Source organism: Oenanthe melanoleuca, chromosome 1 (genome assembly GCF_029582105.1).
Source record: "Oenanthe melanoleuca isolate GR-GAL-2019-014 chromosome 1, OMel1.0, whole genome shotgun sequence".
Classification (NCBI taxonomy): domain Eukaryota; kingdom Metazoa; phylum Chordata; class Aves; order Passeriformes; family Muscicapidae; genus Oenanthe; species Oenanthe melanoleuca.
The window spans coordinates 98,300,152-98,322,172 of NC_079333.1; the positions used below are offsets into that span (position 1 = coordinate 98,300,152).

Consider the following 22,021-nt stretch of genomic DNA (forward strand, 5'->3'; position numbering starts at 1 on the left):
GCTGAAAATGGCATCATGGATAAAATTAGGTTAGAAACCTTCAATTACATTACAAGTAGTGCTGTGCAGGCAAAGTTCTGTCAGAGCTTCAAGACCAGCATAAATTCAGAGTGCAATATTTGAAGTAAGGCAGGTGTACTCCACTGCTTGAAGTGCCCCTGCATCCCAGAGCAGTAAGGTGACTGAAAGCTGAACAGTCACTGTCCAAGACACAGGGGTTTGCAAAGACAAAAGCCTCCCTGGAGATGAATCTGGCAAGGGATGTGAAGAAATGTTTCTGCAAGTGCAGCTGCAGCAGCAGCAAGTTGAGGGAAAATGTAGAGCTGAATGAGGGCAGGGGAACTGGTGACAGATTTACCCTTTGTGGAGGAGGAGGGTAGGGAACTTCTAAACAGACTGGGCAAGCAGCAGCCCATGGGCAATGCCAGGTGCTCCTACAGGCTCACAGCCTCATTATGGCCACTCTTGGTAATCCTGGAAAGGTTATGGTGACTGGGGGAGGTTCCTGAGGACTGGAAGAAAGCAAATGTCACTCCTCTCTTCAAGAAGGAAGATCTAGGGAATTACAAACTTGCCAGGCTCACAACAGTCCCTGTGTACATGATAAAGTAAATCCTGGGGACAGTTTCTCTGACCAGCTTTCTACACTGAGATTAATAGCTCAGTGGAAGAGGAGAGAGATGTGAATATGGTTTATTCTTTAGAAAGAATTTCAGCACTCTCTCCCCTAACATGCTGAAATACAAACTGCTGCAGAATTGGCTTCTCAAATTGATATTGAGGTGCACTGAAAACTCCTTGAGCTGCTGGGCTTAGAGGTGTGATCAGAACAGCTGGTCCCAGCTGCCACCAAGGCATGATCCAGCCTGGCTGTCCTACCTTGCCACCAGATGGATGCATGGATGTAGGGTCCCAGTGCTGTCTGACAGCTGTGCACAGAGCACACAGAGCACAGAGAGCACAGAGCACAGAGCACACAGAGCACACAGAGCACAGAGCACACAGAGCAGTGCATGAGGCATGAGACACCAGTGCCCATCTCAGAACGATGCTGCAGCCCAGGGCACTGCTCCAGATTTGGGCAGCCTGTAGTCAAAGCTCATTCTGTAAGTCCAGCTCTTGATGGCAGATGGGTTTGTGTGGGGTCTGTAATAAGATAACAGAGTTTTCTTTCTGTGTGCTGTTGGTGAGTAATGGCCTTGAGTGTAGGCTGAGTCTGCATTTGCAACCTGCTGTATAAAGGGAGGGACTGTCATCCTGGATCTCTCTTCTGGGGCTGAGTAGAAGGAGAAAGCTTTAAAAGATGCACAACATAGGCTAAATTTGTGGTCAAGTGTTAGCTCAAAATATATTCCCAGTGCCTATTCCTTAAGATGTGAAATTCCCTGAAGCTGGTCTGTCTTACTCCTTCAGATGTGTCCTTTGCCTGCTTGAACTCCAGTGGCACATAAATAATCCCATTAGTATTTGTTGCATCTGCAGCCTCCTATGAGCTCTCTGAGTTTTGTCATTAATTCTTTTAAGTGCAATATGCCAAGCAGAAAAAGAGAAACAGGCTTCACAGGGGAAGGGAATCTTAAACTGAGGGATTCAAATCAGCACAAAATAAGAAGCTGTCTGGTGATCAATCTCATGTTACAATTTCAAGGACATTCTAGGTATCTTGCTCTCCCCAAGGATGATGTAGTTGTTGCTTGCCTGAAGGTGATATTGCATAAAAAGTGTTGCCAGCTCTTGGTGTGTTCCTTCTAGTGTTGGAATAGTGGACAAGCACCCTCAGTCCCTCAGTGCTGCTGACCTCTGGAGAAGGGGAAACGTTTGCTTTACTAACTCACCAAGAATCACCTTCAAACATGGATTATTTTCCTTAACAAAAACAAACACAACAAAACCACAAAAACGTGTACCCTCCCCAAACAAAACAAAACAAAAACCAAACCAAACCAACTCCTTCTGGTGATAATGTATTCCTGAGTTTCCTGAGGTTTTCTGAAATTACATTCTACCAGCCTCTGACTCTGCTTTGGCCTGAGAATTCTTCCTGAGCTTCCTTTAGTGCAAACTACAGAGGTGTTTTCACACACACCCAGAAGCAGAACCCACTCCTCCAACCAGCACTTTGCTCAGGGATACCTAACCTAAAATGGATCCTGACTCTGAGTAAAATATTTACCAACCTGTTGAACAGATTCAGCATTGGAGCTTCCTACCATCCATTCACATCGATTTGCTCAGTAAAAACTATCTCATGCCTTAACTCACAGCTGACTGTGTTGCAGCAGTGTTCCATGAAGACACATTTAGTGTAGCTGGATAAGCCTGAGTGAAGATTTGCACCTAATTTGCTGTAAATAATGTTTATTACCTCTACTGCAGACAAGTGCAAATTCACTACAAGTTTATACCTGGAAAAAAAACATAAATGCAACTCTTTAAAAGATCTTGATAGCCTCTTGGTGCAGTGACTGTGTGATCATTAAACATGATTTGTGGGGTGACTGTGCTACCTTGGCTCATGCTGCCTTCAGTATGGGCTCATTTGTTCATTTTGGGCACAGTTCCTCATCTATTGCTGTGGAGATAGGGTCATTTAGAGTTAGCAGAACCTAAGCATTCCAAATCCTTTTCTGAGTTTCAGTGTTTGAAGGGAAGCAGTTCACACTAGATTTTCAGCTCTGAACACAGCTCTTAAGGCCTAACAAGCAATTTTCTTCAGGTTGTATGAGTGTACCATTGCTGCTAAAAATGTTTAAAACATGCATTTTAAATAATCTTCACTGTGCACTGGGAGGTAAGCAGAGTTAGATCAGTAAAACTTTGGCCTTGACACTGGTAAAATTGTGGCTTTTTGTGCTGGAAAAGAAAATGATATCGTGCTTGAAACAATAAAACAACATCTGGAGAAGCAAGAAAAGAAAACCCAGACAACACTTAGAAAATGTTTGAAGCCTACACTTTTTATAAGCTAATTGCAGATAGGGAAGGGTGGCAGCCATGGAGGAGCAACAGAAAAAAGCAGCTGGGCAGGCTGGGCAGGACATGCCTTGTGCCACATCCCTTGGCATGAATTACACTCAGCATACTGGGTTTGTTTGGGGATTTTTGGTTTGTTGGGCTTTTTGATTTTTTTTTTTTTTTTTTTTTTTTAATTTAAGAGTAAGTTTTTAAAGACTTTATAAGGAAAGGACAAAGATCTTGCCTGACAACTTATCTCAGATATAAAGAAATCCATGACCAAAGTATCAACAAAAAAACTGAATAGGGTTAGAATGAAATGAATATGGTTTTTGTATTGTTCTGGGTGTTCAGGTGATTTCTTGAAGACAGACCCATCGGGTAAAGCAGCAGTTCCTAGGATAACAAATGAGTTACTTGAGGAAGTGTTCTTCCTCAACAAGGTGATGACCATGTGGGTAAACCTTCAAAGCCTGTGCTTTACAGATGGGAGTTTGTGACACAAGACAGTAAATTCCACATGTGGGCCTGGAAGGATGGCACTTTTCACCACCACATAAGAGCTTTGACCATGAGTGTATGTTTATTTAGCAATCTTTGGGCTGTTAAACTTCTACCATGTGCAGCTCCACTTTCATTAGCATCCTGGTACTAAAATGTCACCCTGGAATTAAAAATAAACCTGTGACTTTGAATTTGAGGAACAATTTTGATTCCTATGTGAAACATCAGTAGCTCATCACTTACCAGAGTGTCTCCATTGATTTTTTTTCTTGCAACTGGTTAGCTTACCAGAAGCAGCCAGGTAATACCTGTAGCTAGACTGACCCTAAAGCCTTAATAATCTACATTTTTCCCTTACAGAAGTGCCCAAGTATGTTTTTCATAGACTAAATAGAATCAGATTTACATTTTATCACTTTCATATTTCTTGCTTCACTGAAGCCTCACTAAGCTAACAGTATTTTAATTCTTTTTTGCACTTTATCTATGTATTGTCTATTGATCAGTCAGCATCTCTGAGGATGATCCAGTACTCTTCATAGGAAACATGAGGTGTGTTTTTCACAGGAGCACATGCATTTACTCCAACCTGTGTGTGGTAGGATCTCCAAGATCTTATTTCATCATTCTACCACCCCAAGGGAAAGCTTCTGAAACCAAACAAATGAGATCATAAAATCTAAATCCTTGGGCATTGTGACAACTATTCAGCTGTATTCAATTGACCTAACTTTTTTTTTCTTTTTTCTTTCTTTTTTTTTTTTTTTTTTTTTTTTTCTTTTTGTTATTGCAGGATTCCCAGCAGGAGAACTTCAGAAGCCTTTCTTTTGGGGAACAGAGTATCCTAGGTAAGTACTGCACCAGGGCACCTCATCCACCTAGAGCTGAGGAATACCAGGGAAAGGTATTGCAAACACATCCAGACAAAAAGAGGGTGTGGAGAAGCAGGCTGCAGCACTGCAGGCAACCAAAAGGTAGCACCTAGGAAAACAGAGTTTGCTGTAGGGCAAACCTGGCCCTTGGGTTGTGTGTTCTCTCCTGCTGTTTGCTACTGGAGGAGCTGATTTTGAGGAGTGCTGCTTTGTGTGATAGTTTTTCTTACCCTTGGGAGCTGTATGTGTTGCTGTTGTCTTAAACTGATGACTGATTTCTCACGGGAATTGCTAATTAAGTGCACCCAAGTGGAAGTGTTTCAGTGCTGCAGCATGCAGATGCAGCAGTGTGCACATGGCAGGTATTAAATGGAATTGTAAATCAGATAACTAGCACCTCCTGAATAGAAGTGAATGCCCTGAGAAGCCAATTATTATCAGTGCATTGTTCACTTTCTGCTAATATCTAAGATTAGCAGTGGGCCCTTGTCTGTGCAGGAGAATATCTTCATGTGCATAAGTGATTGCTGAGACTGCCTGAGCACGTGCCATTGTAGCTGAGGAAGGGTAATTATAGGTCACATACATTAAATTTTGAAAAATCACTGCTTTGTGCAGTTCAATAGCTTTCTATTTTGGGGCAGGATAAGACCATGAAGGATTTCTGTTGGCAGTTTCTGAAAGTTATTTTGCAGTTATATAAAGCCAGTTACTGGTGAAACATATCCTTAATAAATCATTGCTAAAAAAAAATCAAACTTTTTGAACATTTTGTGTTTGCCATCATCCAATCTGTGTCCTTGTAAACAGGAAATTTGGCAATATATGTAGAAAGACATGTTCAATTTATGAACAAATTAATTTGCATTCAAAGAGAAATCTTGTGGGCCAGATGACTTTGTAAGTGGTAATTGGGGGTAGAAGAAAGTCCTTTCTTGTTAAGGTGAACTTATTTTCTGTTATAGTTATTGCAGACCTGTTTCCAGCTTTGCTTTCTGAACAGATTTCTCTGTATTCTGACCTTCTGCCATAGTGATGAAATTGTGGTTCTTTCAAAGTATTATGCTTTGCTCATTTCTCTTCCTTAAAGGTTACCTTAGCTTAAATTGGTTTTGCTTGAGTATGTATCAAAATGTAATTTAGTAAACAAATGTGGTTGGTTTATATCAGACAACTGATTGCTTTTGTCCTTGAAATATTCTGGATGCTTTCTGTCTGCTTAGAAGAAACAGTACATGGCAGTGGAACAGATAAACCATCAAAAAGTCTCCAGTGCCTGCTGGAAAACTGATTTAACAAATATTTAACATTTAGTGGCATTTTAGTGTCCAGTTCCAGCACAACCACCTAAAACCAATTATATCTATTTGCATAAAGCGAGGCTCAGTTATCACTTTTACATCTCAGTACTTAAATAAAATAACACTCAAATGCCATCATTCACAGCTGTGGGTTTTCAGTGCCATATATATTAAAATAGAGACTTCAAGCTACCTGACCTCATTGCTTCCTTTCAGTTCTCTGAGCCTCCCCAGTCCCAGGAAGTTCCCCTTTAGTGTGGGATCTGCTGGGCTGCACCCATCCCTCCCATCTCTGTCCAGCTGTGCCCAGAAGGGAAAAGCATGAACACAACTGGGAACATTTCTGAAAAAAAATGTTGCTGAGCTGGACAAAATGCTGTGTTGGGGTTCACAGATTCAAAGGCCAAAATTCACTGTAACCTTAACCCCATCTTTTGGGGCTCAGGAGAGCTCCAAGGAGCCAGAGTGCCAGAGCACCAGCTTATACCTTGTCCTTGCCACTCCTGGTGACAAAGAACCTTAGAAGAAAAATAAGATGTATTTAGTAACAGGGCTTGTTTCTTCTCCATCTCTTTACATGTTTTGTGCCATTATTTTTATGCTTCTCCAGCTGCAAAAGATCCTGTATAACCCCTTTACTTTGGATATGCAAAACAAGTCTTACATAGTGCATTTATTAGGGGTAATTATCACTGTGTGCTACACAAGATTACAAACTTGTCACACAAGAGGATGATATTTCAATTGCTGAAATGTATAATTTTAACCTGCATTTGTTGGAGATGGTTTGTAACAGCACTTGGGCTAAAAAGCAGTAGGGGAGATTTTAACACATGCAAAATACCATTCAGGAAAGAAAAAAAAAGCAAAGTGAAGGATTTTCACGGGAGCAGAGGGAATTAAATGATATAATAGTTTTTGGGCATGGCTGAGATGAGCAATTAGTGCACTATGGATCATTAGGTCCAATAATATGTTGTTTCAATACCCTCTGCCTTTCTTCTATTTCAATATGATAGAAATACCATGAGCTATTTTGAAGTATAGCATCTCAATAACTGAAATAATTAAAATCACAAAAATCAATTCAACAAATGAAAGATGCATTGAGTAAATCCCCCACCCCCATGATATCCACTGCATTTGGTGTAAAAAAATCCCTGAGCTTTTCCCTATTTCATCTCTATTTCTCCTAAAGGCATGTTTATTGGGATATAATGAGGAAGATATAAGTAATTGTCAGTCAGGAATAAAAAGTATTTCTTTTTACTCTGTTTCCCAGGAGCCTTAGATCTGTCTGTGTGTCATGTCCTATTCCAGGGCAGGTGCAAGGGAATTATATGGCTTTTGTTTTTAAAACTGAATGTAGGTCTGTAAATGCTTTACAAAATATTGTTTTTATTTCAGAGTAGTTGCAGCTATAACTTTGTCCTGTTCCCAGTGAGGATATAGAGAATGCTGAAATAGATATAGTCAGCTGAAAGAGACTGGAGCTCATATGATGCTGATGAGGGATTTGCTTGGAACAGTGAACCATCACAATGCTTTCAAAGTTTTAGATTAAATGTTACTTTTAAACAAGAGTTTAACATTAAGACTTTCAACATCTTTAAGTCAAAATTTTTTTTTTGTAGGTGGGTCTTGTTTTCAGGCCCATATCCCCTTCCTCCTCACCCTCTTTTAAAATCAATAATTATCTTTCCTGAGGTATTTTGTGCTGTAATGTTCATGGCTGTGAAGACTTTCTGAGGAAACTGCTTCTTTGTGTTACAGGTCATTAAGTTATGGTGCCATAGGAGTGATTGTTGGCCATGAGTTTACTCATGGGTTTGATAGCAATGGTGAGTATTTGACTGCATTTTGATAACTTTTTTATTTACAGAGTTAACAGATTAAAAAGCTGACTTGTACATGCTGTAGCGTTTTTATTGCCTTGGTTTTTTTAATGGTGCTAAGTTGTGTGAAAAATTATAAACATGTATTTATTAGATTTATTTACATGGAATCCTGCTTGTCTGAATTGGATTTTGTTTGGTAAGAAATACCACAAGTTTGATTCTTTCTGTCTTGAATGGAAACTAAATCAGCAACAGATTCTGAAAGTCCTAACAGGGAAGGAGGGGAGTGGGAAGGTCAAAGGGATAATTTCTGATTGATAAAAATTACTTCCAAAAGAACTTCTCATTTCAGTTTCGACATTTTTCAAAAGATAATTGCACAAGTTTTAAAATACAATACTGAAACAAGAGTGGTACAGAAAAGGTGTTGCAAAATGTTAAAATTAAATTCAAAAAAGAGAGGGGGAAAAATGGTCATAAAATGTCAATCCAATTGTGTTGACAAACTGGGTTGATTGAGGCATTGCCACTGCCTAGGTTTGACTGTCACAGGAAAGTGCTTTTTAAAATTGGGCTCCTGAAAGAAAGTGAGGGGAAAGGGAGAAAAAGGGAGGTGCAGGGTGAAAGAAACTTGAATGTCCTCCTTCAGGGAGTAATTTTGACTTTACTTGTGTAATACTGAATACCTTAAAAACAAAACAAAACAAAAAACTAAAACCAAACCAAAACAAAAAAAGTTTTATGCTAGTATCCTGTCGCTACTGCTCTATAACAGTTTGTGTCAGCAAACACTGCAGAATGGAGATATTCTTCTTCATAAATTCCCACCTTGGGTAGGTGAGCACCTTATCTCCACTTGTCTCCTGCCAGTCAGAAAGAAATTTGAGGTTTGATTCCCTCCTTCTTGCCAGGTTCTTACCTTCCAAATATAGAAATAAATACATCTCTAGGGAATTTGTCACCTTGAACAAGACAATATACAGAGGAGATAAAAAAAAAGAAATCAAAAGATGAACCAAAACATCTTCAGTACTAGGTATTATGTCTGTGTTGCTCCTTACCTCTCTCTCCTGCAGCTGCAAAGAATGGAATCACAGAGAAGGCTGCATCCACATGGGCAGCTAAACAAACACACTGTCAGAAAAGTCCAAACATGACTTGTGTCTGACTGGCTGGAGTCCTGATGGAGATTAAATACTCTCCTACAAATGACAGGGAGCAGGGACCCGAGGCTGAAACAAGTCACTGCTGTTACCATCAGCCTGGGCAATGGGATGTATGTATATATATGTATATATATGTGTATATATATATATATATATGTGTATATGTATCTATATGTGTATATATATTTATATATATGTGTATATATGTATATATATGTATATATATGTGTATATATATGTTTATATATGTATATATATGTATTTCCCCTGCTTCCATGAGTAGGGTTTAAATGTTCTGGTTTTACTCCAAAATCAAACAGGGAAACTTGAGAAATTTTCATGAAATGGATTTGTTTCCTGATCAAGTGAAGAATTAATAATAAATGAGTTATCATCATGTTTTCAGAATGAAAGACATATGATCTGAGGATGAAAAATACAATTATACTTGCACGAAAGCTAAGTGCCTCTTACACTATGTAATTATAAAATGTACTATAGAACTCATTAGTCATTACTATCTTTTTCTGCAAATGGAAATTATGACAATAAATAGAATGCCAGCTTTTCACTGCTGATTTGAGTGGGGTCAAGGTTTTGCTCACTGATCCTATCCATTTTGTACACACACTTACATGAGAACATTCACCTCTCACTGCTGTGAAGGTGATAGATTCCTAAGCTGTAAAAGTTTTCTCCTGCAAAAACATTTGTTTTCTTTCTTTCCTTTTTGAGGCCGGAAATATGACAAAAATGGAAATTTAGACCCTTGGTGGACGACTGACTCTGAAGAAAAATTTAAAGAGAAAACAAAATGCATGATTAATCAATACAACAATTACTACTGGAAACAAGCTGGCCTACATGTATGTAAACCACCAGTGACTGAAAACAATGGTGCATGAGGAGTTTGGGCTGCTGTGCCTTTTTTTCTTTTTAAGTTCTCTTTTTATAAATCCCAGCATATTGGGATATTAGGCTACCAACTTCATTTCTCACAACAAATGATTTTTTGAGGTGAATAATTGTGTAAAAAATTGTCTGTCAGGTTTGATTAGTCCAGTCAAATACCACTACCCACATTCTGGTGACAGGGTTAAACCATTTCTCTCCATCATATTGTTTTGGAATCAGAGGAAGAGGATGAAGCCACTCAGCAGGGCTGGTCTAATTATTGTGAGCATGTTAAATGTCTTCTGAAGATGAGTTCTGTAATGAAAACTGAGCAGTCACTCTTTTAGAATGAATATAATAGCATGTTTTATAGATTCCTTTAACAATTCTGCCTATTATTTATTGCAGCTATAAAATGGATGCATAAGCCCTACTTTATTTCAGATTCAACTCTTGCTATTTCTTCCATGTGTGCACACAGACCCCATTTGTATGTTTAATCAAGGGAATATGACAGCAGTAGCTCCTAGGGAAGAATTGAGAAAGAAAGTGCAAGGGAATTGTTTCTGTTTCATTGCCTGTCAGAGGTATGGGCTCCTTGAAAATGTGTACATTCATATGTGTGTCCAAAATGAGGATAAACAGGATACATCCCAGACCTTCAGAAATGAGTAGCTGAAATTCCAGTTATGTTGTCTGGAGCACGATTTTAATCTTAGTTTTCAGGATAAAACACATAGTCCAGTCCCCACTGAATTCTATGAGCTCTCTCAACCAACATTTCAGAAATACTAGTACATCTTTGCCTTTTAAGAATAGTGAGGCCCCATGAAATGCTTACCAACAATTCTAGCACTTTTGCAGGTTTGTTTGTGCTTATCTCAGAGACAGCAAAGTTTAAGTACAGCAACTTGGACCAAAAATGCTTCATAATAGGCTAATTTACAAATAAAAAGTCTCAGGCTCATGCCTGAATATTTGTAGGACAAAAACTGTCATTACAAAAACTCCACTCAAAGAAGATCATTAAAACCTTCCCCAAGGATGTGGCTGAGCCCTTCCCATGCCTCTGCCATGGCTTGGCCATCCCTTTACCTTTTGCACTGTCTCTTGAGATCAGGTAGGTCTGAATTTCCTCCCAGTGTAGATGCTGCCCTTGACATCCATGGATGGGATTACTAAAGAGATCCTGTTACCCACAGCCTTGTCATCCCATTCCTTACATATCCACAGCATAACCAAAAACACTTTTTAGATGTTAGAAGATTTTTCCAGTTTTCTACCATATTTTATAGCTTTTGTATGAAGAGCTATGCAAGCAAAGACCTTTTTTTTTATTATAATTTTGGCCTGTCATTTACATCAATACTCTGCAGGTTTTTGACCCTTGTGTGAATATTTTTGGTGGATCAAGAAACCTATTTATTCTTCTTCCTTCTCATCTGGTATACAATAGAAAATGTCTCCAGAAAAGAAGCCTAATGAAAGAAAATGTGGACATAGAAATAGCTGTAGAGTGCAATAATCACATAAAGTCATCTCATCAAATAAAGGGTTTATCATGGTCCCTGATCCCTGCCACAAACTCTCTGTGCAGAGTAGTCTCAAACACCTGATGCAGAGCTGCCTGAGATCAGCAGAAAGAATTCTTCCACTTTTCAGGTGACCTGTGCCACTGTCAGGTTACTCTGATCTTGCAGTCTCAGTCAGTCTCTTTCACAAGCCCAGTGCAAGTCAAATGTGTGAGCAGGAGGCCAGGCAGAAAGGCAGCTGGTGTGCATCTCCCTTCCCTTTTTCCTAAAAGCCCCTCTCTCACCTCTGTCTCCATCCTCCTGAGGGCAGGGGAGAGCTGGCAGGACAGGGTTGCATTTTCCTCTGTGGTTCCCATTTTCCTGTAATGTTGTACCCAAGGCACCAAGTAAGACGTCCTGAGTCCAATCTGGGTGCTGCTCTGCACTGAGTGTGGGCTGTGCACAAGTTTCTGGCCATTCCCTTGGTGTTTTTAGCTCTTCTTCTCCATATTCCCCTCTTCTGCCATCCTGGAACTGAGTCCTGATGCCAGCCCCTGATCCCTGTGGCACAGCAGAGCTGATGGCTGCAGCCAGCCTCGACCTTCAGAGCCCTGCTCAAAACTATGCTCAATTATCTTGCTTATTCGAGGCACAGGAGAGAGTAAAACTGCTTAATTACAAATACAGCTGGTAACACAAGGACCTCAGTAGGCTGGCTGAGCAGAGATAATGCTACTCCAGCAGAAATTAGGGTTTCTTTGTAATGATATTGCACTTGGTAATGCCAGGAGACCAGTTTCCTCACAAAGTTTATACAGTGCAGTTTCCCACAATACATTCTTGTTGCTATTCCTCCTGCTCTTGGAATCAATACTCAGGAGAGGCAGCAGGAATCTCCTTTGCAGATATTTTTAGAGCACTGAACACACTACCAATTTTGATTCTGTCTCTGACAGTTATTTTTAATCACACTTATTTATGTTATGACTTGGAAGTTATTTTAGCATCCCAGTAGTAGAGTAAGAGTTATGGAGAGAAATAAACATAACCTTTTAGACCAAAGTCTAAGAAAGAGGCTACTGGATCTCTGATGTAACCAGATATAAACAGTCCTTAGGGGAAAATTACTGACACTCAGCTCAAAGATCAGGGACTGGATTCTTAAGTGCATTCTATCTACTACATTTTGTTCTGTAGAGATCTATGACCAGAGCCAGGATAACTCATCACAGCAAATAGTTCACTGGCAGTATCCACATGGAAATCCAGCTTTCTTAACAAAGCTGGTTGAAATAGACTGAGGTTGTTCTTGCCTGTTTTACTTTCCCCCCTCTTTTTGAAGTTGATCAAGTAGGAAGTTCAGAAATGGGTCAAATGACTGATGTTCTTTCATTCTGCCAAGGTGAAAGGGAAGAGAACTTTAGCAGAAAACATTGCAGATAATGGAGGTTTGCGAGAAGCTTTCAGGGTAAGTAGATGGAAAAATATCTGAAACATCATTTTATTAAAAAAATAAAAGAACAAAAATCTGTGGTTATCTTCATGTTGCTGAAAGGCACTTAGTATCTCTTTCTTATCAGGCATACAGGAAATGGATTACAGAAAAGAGGGGAGGAGAAGAAGAGCCTTTGCTGCCAGGCCTTGAGTTCACACATAACCAGCTTTTCTTTCTGAGTTATGCCCATGTGAGTAGTACAAATGTGTTTCAAATCCCATCTATTAACCCAAACAATGTGCAGTTCAGAGATGAGCTTGCTTGTTTTCAACAATCTGCATCACCCAAACACAGATTTTGAGAGTATAAGCAGAGACAATTGCCACAATTATTATTTCTTTCTTTTTCTCTTTTTGTCCTCAACTACCCACGATGCCAGAACTGCAGAAATTCTTCTTGGATTTGCATAGTGTTGTCACAACAATTTTCTCTCTTCTTTCTACTTCCCTGAACCAAAAGGATCTTCCTGCATGTCTTGACTCCTCAACCTCCTTCAATTTTTACTAGGACCATTTGTTACTGTGCATGTTGTTCAAGGAAACTAAGCAGCAGTGAAGAGTCTTAGTGTATTTTTCCCATCTGTATGCTAAATATGCTGTAACAAAACTTTGATAAGGGATGTGAGTTTTTTAGATTTTTTTTAGAAAAACCATAGAGCAAGGGAGAAGATCAGAAATTATTTATTTGGGTAAAAAAATTGGGGCAAACTTCCTACATGAGAAGTAAAAGGCTATAAAGCTTTGCCAGCAGTTGAAGGAATGGATCATCCCAAACTGAAAAAAAAAGGACCCAATGCAACTAGTCCTGGCTGAAAATAATTTCTCTGCTGAGAGTCAGTGTAGCAGTCTATGGTCCTATGGCTGTTTGAGTTTGGCTACATTGAACAATAAAAAAATTCCACTTTCACTGTTTATGCTGAATTAAGTTTCACCCCGTGTCAGTTTTTCTCCAAGAAAATTTTGAAGCTATGTGGAACATTTGGGGGTCTTAGAGGACCACTGCAGGAATCATATCATGTCCAGTGGTCCCTCACAGGGAGGGCACAGTGAGAGCAGTGTATGCAAGGTACCCTCGAGCTCAGTCTATTTCCACAAAGCTCAAGACACTCAACAGACTTATTTAAAATGTCAGAACTGTGTTCAGCCAGACAAAATTGCACTGAACTTCACTGAAATCCTATGGGCAACCTGGCTTAAAGGATTTTGTTGATAGAAACATTTAATGTAGACACTTAGGTAAGGTAGGGGCAGTTTAAAGGAGATTTTTCATGCAGTGGATACAGTGTAAAAGGGATTATTCAGTTGTGCAAATATTTTATCTATGATTTTTTTTTTTGGTCAGTTATGATTGGGTTAAGTATCTTATCAGGAACAGGGGACTGGGGACCACTGATGGAAATATGGAAAATGTGTAATTTCAAAAGGAACTGACATTCCAACATGGCATAGATATGTCAGGTAATACAGCAGCAATTCTAGAGATGATAAGCATCATTATGTGCACCTTTTATACAAATTACATAGTTCTGAGACCAAGAAGTATGTTTGGTAATTATTAAGGTGTGAGATGCTGCAGCACAAGCTGAAAAACAAGCTACCATTATAGAGAGCTTCAAAAAAGGAACAAGGATAGTGACTGTGATTAGATGGTGGGAAAGAGTGTGTAGAGAAACACAGTGGGTAGACACTGGATCCATTAGGGGATTTGAAAAACAAGAGAATATACCAGGAGAAAACTGCAGAGTGGCAAAGGTGAAACAAACTAGGAATTTATGATGTCTTTCCATTTTATGGATTCTATAAATAATAGGCATCTTAAGAAGAGTAACATTGCATTTTGCTTTACATAAAAAGTAATCCCAGATAATGTGCTTGTTTCTGGTTTTTGGTGTTTTGTTTTGTTTTGTTTAAATTTTTTAAAATTTTTTATTTTATTAGGTGAGATGCAACTCCTTTAGACCGGAATCTGCGAGGGAGCAAATATATACTGGAGCTCACAGCCCTCCTCAGTTCAGGTAGTGCAAATGTGGTATTTCCTCAGTGTACACACAGAATCAATCACTGCACAACAGAAGTGCAGAAATATAGCATTTTAAGAGGGGGTTAAGAGCAAACACAAAATTGGACTGTGCTCTTGGTTTAGATGGAAATTGAACTGGTTTTATTAGCTTATCTTTCACTATTAGAAATGCTCTTCTGTAAAATTGAGGAGCTTGCATCTACCTTCAAAAGCATTTGAACCAGAACACTCTCTGATCCCTGTGATGTCCTGTAATCATGGACTGAGTACCTAAAATGCCTCATCTATCACTTTCTTTCTCTAAGCAATTCTAGTTTAGAAAACAGTGAATATAAGGAGGGTCCTTGATTTAATCTGTCTGAGTTCACTGAGAGCTCCTAAGTCTCAACCTTGAATTGCATTGATAATGCAAAGCAAAAAGTGCCCTGTGAGTTCAGTTCAAGACCAAACTCTTCCACTGGCCTTCAAGGGACACTTTGCTTGAAGGAGCTGCTTGAAGGTAGTCCAGCCTTACAAAGGGAGTCTGTCCTTGCCAAAGGCATTCACAGGCTTGTCGAGCCACAGACACTCATGAACTGCCTGCCATGGGAAGGGCATACATGAGTTTAGGGACTACATAGGAATTAGGAAGCCAGGGTTATTTTTCTGCTTCTTCACCAAGAACATGTTGGTTTTGTTGGGATTCATGTTGGTTGCATTTTCTTAACTAAGAATTTTGTGTTTGCTCTTGGTCAAGTACTGCATTACCTCTTTATTTGGACAAAGGATGTTAACTCCACCACAAAATTCACACAATACAGTGGATTATTTGCCTTCTAGAGAATCCTACCTCCTTCTATTGACTGAGAGTGTTATACCAGCTAGTGAGGGTAAAAGTAGTGCAGTATGCAAATCTGTGTGCGTTTTAACATTGAAAATACATCATGACAATGAGGACAGGAGCATCAGGCTGACCTTCAGCCTACAGAGGTATTATTTTCACAGTTCCTACCCTTGTGAAGATGTTGGGCAAATAACCATCTGCTGTCTTTAAAATCTTCAGGTTTATTAACCTATAGGTATATTTATATTCTGAATCATTACATAGTTACATTCCCATGAGATGGTGATACACATGGAACTCTAGGGAAAGAGTATTTATTAGGAAAACTCCTGAAAGCACCAGGCTATAAAGAAAATTTCAGAAAAGCTTAGATTAATTTCAGATCTAGAAAATATAGACAAAATTTTTTCTTAGTTTTTGTGTGAGATACTGAGAACTGGCTTCTGTTTCAGAACTGAAGAAAATCACTGGTGCTTGTCTCCTCTTGCAAATCATATCAGCTGGGCTAACAAATTGTCTTATCTACTTCTCCCAACTTGGTTTCATTTATGTCCCAAGACCATTATAAGCATAACTGCCATACAGCTAGCTCCAACACTGACAGCCCTTTCTGTCCAAAAAGCTCAAACAGCCTTTTAAAAACTAATTATAAAAGGTAAGAATAAAAATTATAGAAATTAACAAGACATGTCTTGAGCCCAGATGTGTGTATCTGAACTACTCACACCAGTTTCTCCTCACAGTCAAAAAGGAAATGGCATTTTAGAAGTTAATATGTATTTATAAATAATCTTTCAGCAGGTGATAAATTTAAATTACTTAGACTCTGCAACTGCATCTTTCTATTGATTACCAAGGGAGGCCAGCATGACCTGCTCAAGGAAAGGTGTCTCTAGTGTAATTCAATGGGATGAAATCCAGGCACTCCACTGATTTCAGCTAATGTGTGGCAATATCAAAGCACAGGTAGAAAAGTGGCAAGCATGCACACATAAAGATTTTTTCACTGAATACATTCTGGGTTTATTTGTTTTTAATTGGCAGATTTTCAGTATTAGCATGTGTCTTTGCTATTTTTGAGTGCTGATTTCAAACTGAAATCCCTGGCATAGCAGGCAGAACTCCCACCAACAGCAGCAGCAGTTCTGCATGACCAGCTCTTGCTGTTCCAATCCCTGAATAGGTATCTGCAATTTTTTTTTACAGTAAAGCTGTATATCTTATTTGAAGCCTAACCTCTTTGGTAATCTTCCCCACAAAACTGACCTTCAGGCATTTTTGTACCAGATGACTGTAAATTTTCTTACTCACAGAAAGTCTAATCAATGTAATAAGAATATTTTCTACCATGCTGAGCTACACTGAGAAGCTGATTGTCTGCAATATAGAAAAATGCCTCCTTACTGCATTAACAAAGGAAAGGTATACAAATACAAATATTATCACAGTAGATATTTTTCTGCTTTTAGGTCAGAAAACTCTTTAATACGATTGCAAGTTTCAGGTTAATAAATCCCAAGATGGTCAAACAGCATAGGAAAAAGCAGCAAACAACACAGTTTGCAATCAAGCAAAGGTAAAATAAGAATTTCTGACTGCATCAAATAATGCAGACATGAAAGCAGGAGCCAAGGATGACTGCATGCAAAGACCAAGCTCTTTTATTCCTGAAGGTGCCAGTCTGGAATGCAGACACATTGTCCAGCCTGTGCCAGGCAGGGATGTGCTGCTCTTTCAGTACCACACCACTGAGGTAGAAGCAAGAGAGCCTGGGAGCTGGTCAGGGCAGAAGGCTCAGAAAATACATTTGAAAGATATCAGAGGAGTTGAGACACTCACAGGTGCACGGCTGAGCTGCCCAAGAGGAGCTGTCATTGTCCCCTGAGCATGCAGTGGCTGTGGGTGGGTGGGCAGAGTGTGTTGTCAGGGGAATCTGGAGCCACAGGAAACCACAGCCAGCACAAGCCCAATGTTGTACCCTCCTGCCTGCTGCTGTCTGGCAGGGCTGGGAGGAGGATTCCACCATGCACAGGTACTGCTATCTCCCACCTGTGCTGCCAAGGGCTGCAGTAGAAAATTGCTCTAAAGGACACAGTATCACAAAATGCATTTGGTTTTCATTTGAGTTTCTAGCAAAGCAAGATGCTTCTCAAAGCATGAAACAATATTTGCTTCATACCAGCTTTAACCGGGAGCCCTTCTCCTCATCATTTCGGTTTTATTTCTGGAAAAAGTTATACGAAAGCCTGACAATTCTGCCTGAAGTGAAAACACTGAAACACTTGCAGACCTGTAGTGTTTGGCAAAAGGCTACCTGCATGTCCATCACTTTTCTGTTTGCAGAGTGATCGGGGCCATGAGCAACTTTGAGGAGTTCCGCAGAGCCTTCGGGTGCGCGGCCAACTCGACCATGAACCGCGGGGCAGAGTCCTGCCGCCTCTGGTAGCTGGGCTGCCCCAGCTCTCCTGCTGCAGCAGCCACTGCTCCACTGCTCCTGCTCCAGCACACTGCCACAGCTCCACAACCTGCTCTGGAACCTCCACAGGTGCCACTTCGAATGCGTCTTCCTCATCCGTGCTGATGATCTGCGTGGATCTGATCATTCTCTGTTTAGAGCCTAGAAACATTCCACATAGAAGAGCTTTTCTTTAAGCATAATAATAAAAAGTAACTCCTTTTAACCATGAAACTACTCTGGCTCATCTGCAGTTGCACTGCTGTTGATGGATAACTGCCATTATCAATTCTAATTCCTGATTTATAGCCGAGCAAGATGTAAGTGCTAAAATCCAGTTTTAATCTATTGCTCTGCAGGGGTTCTATGCAGAATGCTCCCACACAAAATTTATTCTTTCTGGATGAAGAAATTCATGAGATCTGCTATAAAGCCAGCTCTGATACTGCATTTTCATAACTTCAGCTGTCACAGCCCAGCATGCCATAAATGATGTTGCATGATGTAAAGACACAAGACTTTATATAAGTTCAGTTTAATATGTCAGATTAGTTCCTCTGGTTTTGGAACAGTTTCAAGCTGAGAAAGTACCTCATGGCATCCATCTGTAGGACTAAAACATAAGGGATTCTTGTCAGAACGTGGCCTCTTCTAATTTTAGAGAAGCTCATGGTAAAAATCAATGTATGGTGAAAATCAGAGGCTCTCAGAGGGGATTCCCAGCACCACTATTCTCATAAATATTGCAGCATTTACTCCGGTTTACACTGTAGCAGTTTTTTCCCAGGGGATGGTTTTTACCTTGTGCTGAAGATAGCTTCATCTACATTTATATTTTTAAGCCACAAATATTGTACCAGTTTTAAATGATGGATTTTATAGTGTCTGGGTCTTACACAGTGTTGTAAATAGTGTGCTTGTTTGTCCTCATGTTCTGGATGGGGCAGGATGACTTGTGATTTTAAAGTAAGAGTATGTGACAGAAAAACAGAGTAGCAGCATCATTTGACTTGTCTGGAAAAAAAGAGCAATTTAGGAGTAAAGAACTTAAAAATACAGTAAAAATACAGACCAGTTGAGTTTTCAATTTGATTTTTAAGAATATTCATGAAAAGATATTTTATTACAGCAGAAAAACTTTAACACATAACTATTACTGAGGGGAGTGGGATGGGCATTGAGAGAATATGCACAGACAGCTCTTTTTTTCCTAACAGAAAGGTACCTATAAAAGTGGTATATATTTATACCTTGTGCATGATTTCATTTTTACACGGTGGAATTATTTCAAAAGGAGTTTCTTTAGACTGATTTAATTACTGCAATCCATATTGGTCTCTGTGTGTTTATACATATATACAAAATATAATTTTTATGTGCTTTAATTTTATTTTAGCAGTATAGAAATGTAAGTAAGATAAACTTTTTTTACAAGGATTGGTCAAATACTGTTGGTTAAGGGCTTGATTGGATGAGTGGTGATCAGTGGCTCAGAGTTCCAATGGACATCAGTGACAAGTGGAGGCCCTCAGGGGTCCATACTGGGACCAGTTATTTAATGTCTTCATTAATGACACAGATACCAAGTGCAAGGGGCAGCACCCAGGTCTGGCAACTCCTTGTATCAGCAAAGGCTGGGGATGAACAGATCAAGAGTGGCTGAGAAGGACCTGGGGATGCTGCTGGGTGAGAGACTGGACATGACCCAGAACCAGGCATTTGCAGCCCAAAAACCAACAGTGTCCTGTGCTGCATCCAAAGCACTGAGGGCAGCAGGGTGAGGAAGGGAGAGGAGGCCACCAAGAGGAATAGGGGGAGCATCCCTCCTATGAGGAAAGGTTGTGAGAATTGGGATTGGTCAGCCTGGAGAAGGGAAAGCTTTGGTGTGACCTAAATTTCATTCTTCAGTACATGAAGGGAGTCTGCAAGAAAGATGGAGAGGAGCTTTTCACAAGGGCATGTACAGGACAAGAGGGAATGGCTGCAAACTGAGAGTAGTTTTGGATTAGGTGCTAGGAGGAAGTTCTTTACTGTGAGGATGCTGAGGCACTGGAAAAGACTGCCCAGAAAAGTTGTGGGTGCCTCATCCCTAGGAATGTTCAAGGCCATGTTGGATGGGGCTCTGAGCAACCTGGTGGAAGTGCAAGGAATTGTCCTTGCCCATGGCAGGGGGTTGGAATTAGATGATCTTTTAGGCTCCTTGCAACCCAACCCATTCTATCATCCTATGTCCAACAGTCGTGGTGGAGGAAGGTTTACTGAAGCCAACTAACTGAAACAAATTGGGTTATTTCCCTGTGTGTCTTTAGAAAAGAGGAGCACATAATGGAAGCATAATTTATGGAAAGGATAGGATCTCAAACTACCTTCCAGAGTGAAGGAAGCAGACATTCCTGTCACCAAGGCTGTTGTAATTTGAGACCAAAACATTCTTTTACCAATTTTTCCCTGAAAAAAAAAAAAAAAAAAAAAATCAAAGTTTTCTTTAGAGGGAAGCATTTTCCCTTCCTTCATGCCAGCTCAGTTCCTGAGTTCTATGGATTACAGTTTATTATTTGAATTGCCACTACTAAATTTTTTTCCTGGAGGTATTTCTCACATAAATAGTGGTGGCAATATTTTCATAGAGCTCTCCCTCAAACAAGCAGGTATGGGTCTTTAACAAATGGGTACTGTTTGCTGGCTAATGGGAAAGTTCCTTAGCAAATTGAGTATGTACTGACTTTATTTCTGTGCTCATGTGAGCACTGACATGCCTTGATGTTGGCTGCTTTGGATCAACAGCACTAAGTTCAGGGTTGACATCCTGGCCCAATCAAAAGTAGTACCAGTATGGTTGTTGTCCTCAGAAAAATCAGGATATCAACTCAGGCACTTATCTGAACTTTCTAAATTACTGGAATATGCAGAGATGGTTTCACAACAGTCAACTTTGGGTTTTCTAATTTTATCTCTCAAATCAGAGATGCATTTGCAAGAATTCCTCTCTCACGGTTATTTTCAAGTGGGACAGTCTGTCATTTTGTGATTTATGAAGTTGTTTCTCTGTACTGGATAGGAATTTTTTCCTCAAAATATCTGATGTTTCTTGCCTTAAATGTCACTCTTCCCACTCCTTGTTGGACTTGGGTCTTTCGTGTGTGTTACCAGGGATTTCTGCACGGTGCTGTGTATTCCCAGTGGCACAGGAACCACTGCAAGCTCTTCCATCCTTGCTGGACCATCTCCTGCAGCAGGCAGGGGACAGGTTCTGGGCTGGGAGGATAGCAGGGAGCTGGGTGTTTTGGTGACAATGCACAGGAGAGAGGAGGAAAGGGCATGACCAGATTTTGTATCCTGATTTTGGCAGCTGAGAGGGAACCCAGACAGTGCCAGGGGGAAAGAGCAGTCCTTGCTGCTGACTGGTACATTCACCAGTATTATCCTATTCAGGAAATCCTTGCTGTTGACTCAGGTTCTCAGGGTCTGGGGCTTTGCTCTTGCCTGTGTCCACACAAGGACCCTGGCCTGCCTCACCTGCTGCTTTTTACCTCAAACCAAAGAGCTGAGCATCCAATTTACAGTTCACTTTGGACAAGCTGCTTAGGCACCATTTGGAAAGCAGAGCAGAAGGTAATTAAACAAGTTCTTAAAACCTTTGTCATCAAAGCCAGCCAGGACATTAGTGATGGTTTGTGAGGGCTCTGCCTCTGTTTTATCAGACCACCTGTGCTTTGTTTTTGTTTTGTGCCTTCTGGATCTCTGCCAGCAGAGCCTTCCTGCCTTGCTCTCAGCTTCATCTTACTACATCTATGCAAACAAATCCTTCACCCTAAAGATCCTTTCCCCAGCACTTTAAAATTGTTATTTCACTTAATTTTCAGTAATATTGTGAAATGTTTCTTCCTGTTAGCTCAGCAATCTACTTTTTCAGTGACCAGGAGGGAAAACGTCACCTATGAATGAAATATTTTTACCTTTGTAATCTGAGGAGATATTTTTCTACTGTGTAGACATAAAGAAACAGCCTCTACTCCTGTCCCATGTCTCCTTCTTCAAGTCCTAGAAATATGGAAACCTATTCTAGTTAATCTATTCTAGTATTTCTTAGGGTTTTATTTTTTTATTTTTTTTTATTTTTTATTTTTTTTTAATTTTTTGTATGTGTTTGGTTTGGGGTTTTGGTTGTTTTTTTTTTTGTTGTTGTTT

At 39.9% G+C, this 22,021-nt stretch overlaps 1 protein-coding gene across 1 annotated transcript in view; it reads left to right on the forward strand.

The window, feature by feature from the left end:
• The window catches only part of PHEX (phosphate regulating endopeptidase X-linked), a 98,582-nt gene extending 76,660 nt beyond the window's left edge, over nt 1-21,922 (forward strand). Inside the window, exons 16-22 of the mRNA XM_056506024.1 lie at nt 4,253-4,307; nt 7,406-7,473; nt 9,372-9,502; nt 12,444-12,509; nt 12,622-12,726; nt 14,474-14,550; nt 17,722-21,922. Of these exons, the coding sequence (XP_056361999.1) occupies nt 4,253-4,307; nt 7,406-7,473; nt 9,372-9,502; nt 12,444-12,509; nt 12,622-12,726; nt 14,474-14,550; nt 17,722-17,824 (605 nt within the window). The 3' untranslated portion in view covers nt 17,825-21,922. The remainder of the gene's footprint in view (nt 1-4,252; nt 4,308-7,405; nt 7,474-9,371; nt 9,503-12,443; nt 12,510-12,621; nt 12,727-14,473; nt 14,551-17,721) is intronic.
• Nucleotides 21,923-22,021: the final 99 nt, after the last annotated feature.